Below are 10,639 nucleotides of genomic sequence, written 5' to 3' on the forward strand. Positions count from 1 at the left end.
GATTGACATGGTGGCTGCGATGATGGGCTCAAGCATAGCAGGGATTGTGGGGCTGGCGCGGAATCGGGCAGTGTTTCGTTCTGCTGTGCGTGGGGTCGCTATGAGTCGAAAACGACTCGACAGCACTTAACAACAACAACAACAAGAAATTCTAAGCCATTCAAGACTAACTCCTTCAGCAGTCCTGGGGAAGATCTTGTTATCTCACATTCACACGTAAGTAAACTGGAGCTTAGAGAGGATAAGAGCCTTAGCCAATATCTAACAGGAAGTACATAAAGACAGGATCTGGACATCTTTGAACTCCAAATCCTTTGCTTTGCTATGGCCCATCATAGCTGTTATATAACTTGCTATCCTGCTCCTCAACCCCAAACCAATGTCTAGCTCTATGTTGTTGCTGACTTTAGAAATGCCTCCCAGATTCAACCATCCACCTAGAATCCTTACCCATGTTTCACTCTAATATGTTCTCAGCTACTGTGCCTCATCAGGTACCACTAAGTTGATCATAAAATCTCTGGTGTCTTTCCCATCCTCTATTTCCCTATAGCTCCTGCCTTAGCTCAGTTCTCCAGTGTAGGTAAGATATATAAACACCTAGCACATAATAAATGGCTGAGAAATTACTGTCTCCTCCTGTTTCTTCCCTTCTGTTAAATTCCAGGTCCTATCAGAAAAAAAGGAACAGCCAAATGAACATCTGTTGATGGCATTAACTACATTACTCAGTACCAATCACTCCTGCCTTCCCAAGAAAAGATTGGTTTAATTCTTTTGCCTTGAGCAATTCTCTTCTCTTCTCTGGGCCTCAATATCCCAATCTATGACACAAGGAACCTTGTCTCCATGACATTTTTGTCACTGGTTCTGGTCCTCTCTTACTCAGTAAACTCTAAACTCAAGGCAGATCCAACTCACAGGGACCCCTCCTTGGGTTTCTGAGGTTGTATCGCTATGGAAGTAGATTGTTCAACCTTCCTTCCAAGGAGTGCCTGGTGGGTTTGAACTACCAGCCTTCTCGTTAGCACTCAAGTGCCTTAGGCACTATGCTACCAGAGCTCCTCTCTTACTCAATGGAATCCACATTTATTGAGTGGTTAGTTTATGCCTGGTACCATGCTAGATACTGGTAAGGCCAAGGTAACCAAGGCATGATTCATACCATCAAGGAGCATGCTCTAGTTGGGTAGACAGACACTGTCCATGATTCTAGCAGCAGCTCCAGAATTAACATACTAGTGGGCTGGGTTAGCAATCTGTTGGAAGGGGTAGAGAAAAGGGTGGTGATTACTTAGATTATTTGCTTTAAAATAGCAAAGTTTTACAAAGAAATTTTTATTAATAAGGACTGAGAATGTTGGTTGTTTGTGTCAAGGTTATCATTATTTTATAAGTTCATAGAAATTTAGGGGCAGAGAGCTGTTTAAAGATGTCCTATGCCATACTCCCTGGCATTGCCACTGTTCAATGCAATCAGGAAAGTGTTCACCTCTGGGTGAGAAATATTTTTATCTTATAAATAAAAATGGGTTTCCAACCAAACAAAATATAGGCATATGAGTTAAACATTTACCTCAAGTAGATACACTCCTTGGAGAGAACAATCATGGGAGAAAGAAGGGCTGCTTATGCACAGGGAGTTAGCTCAGGGGGCAGGAGAGTATGGAGGGATGGACACTGGGAAGAGGTAAGTATAGGGAGGAAGTGGGAGGGGAGCTGTTGCATTGTGGTAAACTGTGGTCAATGACAATGAGACAAAGTATATGTGAACTGCTGTATGGAAAGTGAATTTGCTCTGTAAATCTTCACCCAAATCACACACACACAAAAAATAAAAGTAAATAAATAAATAATGGAGGACAGAATGGGGTGAAACTCTGCCAACTCAGCACAACAGCTTCCAGAGAGGAAGTGGCATGGAGGATGGATGGCACCTGGTAGGGAACCTAACCTAAGTCTATAACAAAGAGACTGACTGAGGAAGGCAGTCCAAGCTTCAGCCTTTCTTCCTCACGTTTGTCACTAAAGGTTCCGCAAAATGATAAGCCACCAACCTTGCTTTTGTCCTTTCTTTTTTGCAGGAGGTGGAGGAGGTGGTGGTGGTGGAACTAGAGGTAAAAGTGTTGAGTCTTCCACCATATTTTCCAATTCTTTTCTCTCCTGATCTTCTTGCAGTTTATTTTCAAAGAATGTTCTTAAGAGAAGGAAAAGATGGTGTTAAAATGGGATACTTAAGAACAAATCAGCTTCAACTGCCAAGACCAAAACATGATGCTGTTATAAAACAGTGTTAAAGAAGTGAAATAAATTTGAAGATATTAGGTGCTAATTTTTTGAATTATTTGAGCCCAGTTTGCATTTTTAAAGTAAAACTTGAAGACATAAATATGCACTTTGTGACTTTATTAATTTTTGTCTTAAAGAAGTAGTTAAAAAAAACTTTGGGAAATCCTACTTAGGAATATCCATAAAATATTTCAGCTCCTATAATAAAGGTAATAGGCTAAAAGCTTCCTTAGACAAAAAACCAAGCAAACAAATAGCAAAGAACTGGGAATCAGATTTATATCCAAACCAAAACCAAACTTACTTCCATCAAGTCGGATCCGACTCATAGCGACCCTTCCTTGGGTTTCCAAGGCAATATCACTATGGAAGTAGATTACCCAACCTTCCTTCTGAGGAGTGGCTGGTGAGTTTGAACAGCCAGCTTTCTGGTTAGCCATCAAATGCCTTAGGCACTATGCCACCCAAGCTCCCAGACTTAATAATAATCCATATGCCAATGGGGCGATGCCTTCAAAGTACTGAGGGAATTGACTTCAACTGAAAAGCCTTCACTTGGCCAAACTATCAACCACATGGGTGGAGTTCAGACATCCCCACATGTGAAAGAATTCAGAATTCAAATCCTATTTACCCTTCCTCATGCTCACTTTTAAAGGATATAACCCAGCAAATCAAGAAGGGGGCAGATACAGGGCCTGGAAAACAGGAGACCATGGAGGGAAGTCTTTTTGGCATTTTATGTAGTTGTCCAAGAGAGGAACCAGTCCAGATGGGAGATTTGGAGAGGTAAAACTCCAAGAGAAAAAAAGAGAATGTAACAGAATTGTTGACTGGCTTGACTGGGAGCTTGGGGAAAAAAAAAAAAAAAAGAATATGATAATAGTAAATAAGGACAAAAATAAATAAGTAAAAGGCATAGTGTTTAGGACCTCCAAGAAAAACAAAATCTCTCAAAAAGTTTTTTTTTTTTTACCAAAGTCATGCTCCAAGTCAGAAGCATGTGATATGTACAACTGAGCGGGTGGTGACACTTCAGGAGAAGGAATCTATTTGGTCATCATTTGGCTAACGGGCTATGGCATGAGACCCGCACAAAAGGAAAAGTGATTCTAACAAATTACTTGGTTGGGCATTGACCAGAACTTCCATAGCCCTAGTCATGTAAACACTTCCTTGGTTTTCAGATTTTAGGCTCAATCTTTGGACAAAGCCTGAAGAGTCCGTTGTGCCTTAGGACAGAATGTAACCATGAGCAACGGTTATTGCAACAAAGGCTATGGGAAGCTCAAGAAGTGGGATCTGGGGACGGAAAGGACCTCATCTGTTTTCCTACCTCAATCCTTTCCCTGAGAAACTTTCCACTGACTCCTAGGAAGGTTCTCTGTATGAAATGAAGCCGAGAGGCCTAATGTAGGCTTACACAGTAACATTTTAATAACTAGGTTTTCAGAAGAAAAAAATAATGCTAAATTTTGGGGCTTCTTAAATTGACTTCACAGCTCTAGCCTACATATAGGTTATACTGGCGGATGAAATGGAAAGTAAACAGGTATTTATATTTCAAAGGCGAAGAGTTACCTGAGCAACTGATCCACCTCAGCCTGGTTGGAAGGCTCCATGCCCTGAAGCACCTCAGTAATTGTGTAGTTGACCCACTGCACAGCGGTGCTGATGGTCTTGCTCCTTTCCAGTTCCTCCGCTTCCACGAGCTCAGGCAGTGCGTTTTCAAGTACTTCAAAGTGAGACGAGATCACCACAGAACATATGTTCTGAAAACAACATGTATCTACATTGTCCCTACCTCTCACAGAAAATAGGAAATTGCATTCATCTAGCTTTTGACGTGACTTTCAAGGAAAAAATGAGAATATATGATTTTCTTTGAGATATTTCTGTAGCTGTTGATGGGAGCTTTGGTGGCATAGTGCCTAAGGCATTTGACTGCTAACCAGAAGGCTGGCGGTTCAAACCCACCAGCCACTCCTCAGAAGGAAAGTTGGGCAATCTACTTCTGTATTGATACTGCTGCGAGTGGGATCCAACTCAACAGCAGTGAGTTTATAGCTGTTGATACAATGTAGAACCCAACTTCAAAGATGTTGTTATGTGCCATCAAGTCGGCCCCAACTCATAGCGACTCCTCCTGGGGTTTCCAAGGCAGTATCTCTACGGAAGTAGATTGCCCAGCCTTCATTCCGAGAAGTGGCCAATGGGTTTGAACAGCCAGCCTTCTGGTTAGCAGTCAAGCCTTAGGCACTACACTACCAGAACTCCTAACTTCAAGGAACATTTAAAATTATTACTTTGTTAAATAAAATACCCTTATAAAAACTCTACATTAAACTTCATTTTTATCATTGTCTCACCAATAAATAGCTAAAAATATATATTAACAGGTTTAATCAAATTATTCTTCTCCAAGAAACTACAGCAAAATTATTTCTAACAATAAATATGCATGCTAAGCACAGAGACCACTATTAGCAACAAAACCCATTAAACGTAATTATTTATGTAGATCAGCTTACATATCTATAAATCCATATGAACTTATATAAATACATGAATCTATAAATCTCTAGATATAGAATTGATTACAGGGAAATTGTCAGAAATTAAAACTATGTTTGCCTCACTTCCTTTCTCTGTCTTGGCTCATCTTCAGATAGGAGTCACGTGTATACCACAATTACACTTAAAGATAATAAAGCCATCATGGTTGAGTGTAGATTCAGGCTTTCCATACTGACTACCTATGAATAGTATTTATTTCACAAACACTGAATTTCAAAACATTAAGATCATTTTCCACAATTTAGACAAGGTGGTGGTGGTAGATGCCTTTGAGTTGATTCCAAGTCATGGTGACAATCTAGACAAGAGTTGTTAATAAATGTAGTGGGACAAGGACATACTGAAGAATGCATTTAAGCTGCCTCATACCTTGGGAAAATTTTGAATGATGCAAAATATTTCCACTTGTAGGGTTGGAAGGCCCAATCCATCCAGTACTTTCTTCCCCACCACTTTGCATATGGTGGGAGGCTTTGCAAGTTCAGCAAAGCAGTTTGCCTTTAACACAAGAAACAAAAAATCACAATACCACATGTAATTTATCTTCAGAAAATCATTCACACTCACTCTCCCATTTCTATCAAGCCTCTCCCTGTCTTTTCCTGGGGCCAGGGTCAGTCTAGTGGCTATGTGGGACCGCCCTTCCATAGCATACTGAGATTTGGATTCAGTTTGATGCTTAGTCTCTGGTCCATGGAGCAATTTGTTTCTCAGCAAAAATTTGTATCTTTTTTTTTTTTTTAATTTAAAGGCCCTATGTCACCCTTTGAGGAGCTCTGGTGGCACTTGACTGCTAACCGGCAGACTGGCGATTCAAACCCACCAGCCACTCCTCAGAAGGAAGATTGAGCAATCTACTTCTGTAGTGATACCGCCTCAGAAACCCAAGGAGGGGTCCCTATGAGTTGGGGACTGATTCAACAGCAGTGAGTTCATTTTCTGGTTTTGTGTCACCCTTTACCAAGCTTTCCTGTAGTCAGCTCAATTCTCTAACGCATCTCTCTGTCCAAGATGCAGATGTTAGTTGGTCTCTAGAACATTCAGACTTAAAAGCCCTGCAGTGCACTGCTTTATATTCCCCCTGGCAAAGCATCTGGTCCTATAATGGTGAAAACTTCTGCAGCAGCTGCATTTGACCTACTGCCAGTTCATGCATAGTCCTAGGTGTTCAAAGAGGATTGCTGGGGACCTTAGTAATAGCACTTTCACTGATGTGGAAAAGCAGAAGCCATTTGGAAATAATCCAAGAAAGAAAATGCAGCTGAGGTAGGAAGCCCATTCAAGAAGCCTTAATAAAAAGATCCAAGATGGAGTTTCTGTGTAGAGGAGCAGGAGCTAGGAGAGAAGGGGAAAAAGACAAGTAAAGACACACCTTCCTCACCTTCTTTATTAGTTAGTAATGTTAGCTCAGTATTAGGCTCTTAGTTTTCACTTAGCAGACCAGGTATCTGATCTTTCAGTTCAAATCCAACAAACTCTACTCAGATAACAAGTCATCTAACACCCACAGCATTATGCCAGCTCAGTGGTGGCGTCAAGCAGAGCTAAAGCTAAAGCCAATTTTCAAGCCAGCCAAGCATTTTAAGGAAGGTTTGTATGTTAGAGTGCCTAACTGAATTTAGATAGGCATGCTTATTCAATCTGTATGCTGAGCAAATAATCTGAGAAGCTGGACTATATGAAGAAGAGTGTAGCACCAAGATTGGAGGAAGAATTAACAACCTGTGATACACAGATGACACAACCTTGCTTGCTGAAAGTGAAGATGACTTGAAGTACTTACTGATAAAGATTAAAGACTATAGTCTGCAGTATGGATTACACCTCAACATAAAATGAAAATCCTTATAACAAGACCAATAAGCTGCATCATGATAAATGGAGAGAAGATTGAAGTTGTCAAGGATTTCATATTACTTGGTTCCAAAGTCAACACCAATGCAAACAACAGTCAAGAAATCAGATGATGCATTGCACTGGGCAAATCTGTTGCAAAAGACCTCTTTGAAGTGCTGAAGAGCAAAGATGTCTCTTTGAAGACTAAGGTGCACCTAACCCAAGCCATAGTATTTTTAATCGCCTTATATGCATGTGAATGCTGGAGAATGAATAGGAAGACTGAAGAAGAGTCGATGCTTTTGAGTTGTGGTGTTGGCAAAGAATACTGAAAAGTACCATGGACTGCCAGAAGAACAAACAAATCTCTCCTGGAAGAAGTGCAACCAGAATCTCCTTAGAAGTGACAATGGCCAGATTTGGTCTAACCTACTTTGGTCATGTTGTCAGTAGGGACCATTCCCTGGAGAAGGATATCATGCTTAGTAAAGTGGAGTGTCAGCAAAAAAGGGGAAGGCTTTCAACAAGATGGACTGATGCAGTGGCTGCAATGTATTGGGCTCAGGTATGGGAAGGATTGTGAGGCTGGCACAGGACTGGGCAGTGTTTCATTCTGTTGTACATAGGGTCACTATGAGTCGGAGCCAACTCAACAGCACCTAACAACAAATGGAATATGAAAAATGTTACCTAACTCCCATTTTTGTGTATAATAGTGAGTTCAGTTCAACAAGTGTAGAACACCTAGTGTGCCACATATTGTATTAGGAGGGGGAAGAAACTAACATTTTTTGAGTGCTTAATATGTACCTTAAGGAGCTCTCTTGGCTTGGTGCCTAAGGCATTTGACTGCTTACCAGAAGGCTGGCGGTTCCAACCTACCAGTTACTCCATGGAAGAAAGACTGGGCAATCTGCTTCCATAAAGATTTACTGCCTTGGAACCCCAAAGGAGGTTGCTATGAGTCGGAATCAACTCAATAGCAGTGAGTTTTTTTTTTGTTGTTTTGGAATATGTACCTTAAAATAGTGACTATGTCTTGTTCACTACTGTATCACATACCACAGTGCCTGGCAGGGATTCCATAAATCTTGTATTCATTAATAAATGCCAGACACATCCCTGGGCACTTTTGGTACAATCTGTCATTAAATTTGCAAAACAACTCAGTAAGGTAGGTGGTATCATCTCCATTCTACAGATGAGTAAACTGAGTTCTAGAGAATTAAATTGTGCAGGATCACATAGCCAGTGTCCTAGTTTTTTATTACTATATAACAGACCATCCTAAGACTTAGTGGTTGAAACCATCATCTATTTGCTTATGACTCTGCAATCTGGGCTGGGCTCAGCTGGGTGATTCTTCTGCTAGGGTCTCCTATGCAGATAGAGTCATTTGGAGACTTGACTGATACCAGAATATCCAAGATGGCTTCATTCACATGTCTAGTGCCTCAGCTGGGACAGTTGGAACAACTATGGATGAATGGGAATCTTTCTCACATCCTGGAAGTCTCAGATCTGCCAGGGTCTTTCTCTACATAATCTCTTATTTTCCAGCAGAGTTACTGGACTTTCTCACAGCTTGATGACTAGCTTCCAAGTAAGATGGGGTGTCCCAAGAAAATAAGGCTCAATATGCCAGCACTGATCAAGCCTGTTTCAATCATGTTTGCCAAGGTCCTATTGATCAAAGCAAGTCATATGGCCAAGTTCAGAGTCAATGTGGGAGGGACTTATTTAAGAGCTTTCATAGTGGAGGGGAGGTTCATTGGACACCATGAACATAATACTCTACCACAGCTAGTAAGTGGCAGAGCCAGGAATTAAACCCAAATCTGTTTGCAGCAGGATTGGAGGAAGGCTCATTACAACCTGAGATATGCAGATGGCACAACTTGGCTTGCTGAAAGTGAGGATGACTTGGAGCACTTACTGATGAAGCTTAAAGACTACAGTCTGCAGTATGGATTACATCTCAATATAAAGAAAACAAAAATCCTCACAACTGGACCAATAAGCAGCATCATGATAGATGGAGAAAAGACTGAAGTTGTCAAAGACTTCACATTACTTGGTTCTACAACCAACGCCAATGGAAGCAGCAGTCAAGACATCAGATGACATATGGCATTGGGCAAATCTGTTGCAAAAGATCTCTTTCAAGTGCTGAAGAGCAAAGATATCTCCTTGAAGACTAAGATGCACCTAACCCAAGCCATGGTATTTTCAACCGCGTCATATGCATGTGAGAGCTGGACAATGAATAAGGAAGACTGAAGAAAAGTTGATGCTTTTGGGCTGTGGTGTTGGTGAAGAGTGCTGAAAGAACCGTGGACTGCTAGAAGAACTAACAAATCTGTCCTGGAAGAAGTGCAGCTGGAATGCTCCTTGAAGTGAGAATGGCCAGACTTGGTTTCACCTGCTTTGGTGGCAGGGACCATTCGCTGGAGAAGGATGTCATGCTTGGTAAAGTGGAGAGTCAACCAAAGAGGAAGGGAAGGCCCTCAACAAGATGGATTGACTCGGTGGCTGCAGCAACCGGCTCAGGTACAGTAGGGATGCTGAGGCTGGTACAGGGCCAGGTGGTGTTTGGTTCTGTTGTACAAAAGGTCGCTATGTGGGAAACGACTCGATGTCACATAACAACAAACTGTTTGCTTCACAATCCAATACTCTTTTCAAGCCTCAGTTTCATGGAATAAAGCAGTATTGTTATTCCCTATAGGGATCTCCTCCATCCCCAAATTAATTTAAGGTAAAATGAGAGAAGGCACCACATTTGAGCTGTACATTGTGCAGTATTTCAACAAGTTGAATGGAGGAAAAGTTGAGGCAGGTACTTCAGGGAGAGGGAATAGCACGAGCAGAGCAGAAGAAAGCGGGAAACTTCAAGGTTTATCAGGGAATGGTGGGCGGTGCAGTGTGGAGGGGCAGGAGAGCGATAAGAGCCCAGCATCAGGAACCCACACTAAGGGATCTGGTCTTCCTCAGCATCCGAGGGGGAGGCCGCACGACGTTTCCGAGGAAGAGAACGCTGCACAGACCTGACCATTGGAACATTGCTCTCGCAGCCCTGTATGAACGCAATCAGTGGAGGGATGGTCGTTGAGGGTTTTTCAGCTGAGCTACGCGGTGTTAAGGTCTGTGTTGAAACAGGCAGCTGGCAGCTGGCTGGCAGACACGCAGGCCCGCCCGAAGGTAGCGAGGCCCTGAGCTCTCGCTGTAGCTACAAATCCTCTAAGCGGCGCAGTGCAGTCCCCTTTCCTCTGGCTGCTTCCTTTCCACTACTTTCTCTCTCCAACGTCCTCGACCCCCGGATACCCTCGGCATCTTCGCCTCAGATGTCGCCGCTCAGTGGAGCAGAGGCCCAAGGCCTCCCCACCCCCGCGGCGGCTACGCTGCGCATGCGCGACTCTCACTGCGTTGCGGCAGCGCGGGGCGGGGGAGAGGGGCTGGCGGGAAGAGGGTGTCTGTCCCAGGTCCCTACCAGGTGCCCGTAGACGTCGTCAGGCTGGAGGTAGAAGGTGGAGTTGAGCAGCTCTTCCAGCCTGCGCGGAACGTCGTTCTGCTGATAGTACTCCATCGCCTGCTGCTTCAGCTTCTGCAGCTCCCTAGTGGTCCCACAGCTGCGGCCGCCGCCTTCTTCCCCCATGGTAGGAGATTTAAGGCTACAACGGGGGTTAGCCTGGGGGCCCGCGAGCGTCCTCCCTGTTGCTAGGCAACGCAACGAGATCCCGACCCCAGATCTCGCGAGGCAGCCAGGCCTAGCCTCTTCCTGAGATGGAAATGCTTCGTCTTCCCCGATCGGGCAATGGCCCTGCGCCCTGCGCCCTGCGCCTTGCGGTCTCCCTGAGGGATTGGGCTGCGGCCCGGGGGCGGGGTCCCGTCGGCTCCTGAGGTCAGGGCTTTCCCAGTTTCGTTTTTCATCACTTTC

The 10,639-nt window shown here is 43.4% G+C and overlaps 1 protein-coding gene across 1 annotated transcript in view; it reads right to left on the reverse strand.

The window, feature by feature from the left end:
* The window catches only part of ENO4 (enolase 4), a 34,625-nt gene extending 24,268 nt beyond the window's left edge, over window positions 1–10,357 (reverse strand). The window contains exons 1-4 of the mRNA XM_007936924.2: window positions 10,193–10,357; window positions 5,236–5,364; window positions 3,871–4,061; window positions 2,058–2,197 (exon numbers count right to left, since the gene is read on the reverse strand). Of these exons, the coding sequence (XP_007935115.1) occupies window positions 2,058–2,197; window positions 3,871–4,061; window positions 5,236–5,364; window positions 10,193–10,357 (625 nt within the window). The remainder of the gene's footprint in view (window positions 1–2,057; window positions 2,198–3,870; window positions 4,062–5,235; window positions 5,365–10,192) is intronic.
* Between the last annotated feature and the right edge of the window lie 282 nt (window positions 10,358–10,639).

The sequence above is a fragment of the Orycteropus afer genome, unplaced genomic scaffold (assembly GCF_000298275.1).
Source record: "Orycteropus afer afer isolate SDZICR_OR568_19922 unplaced genomic scaffold, OryAfe1.0 scaffold00038, whole genome shotgun sequence".
NCBI lineage: Eukaryota > Metazoa > Chordata > Mammalia > Tubulidentata > Orycteropodidae > Orycteropus > Orycteropus afer.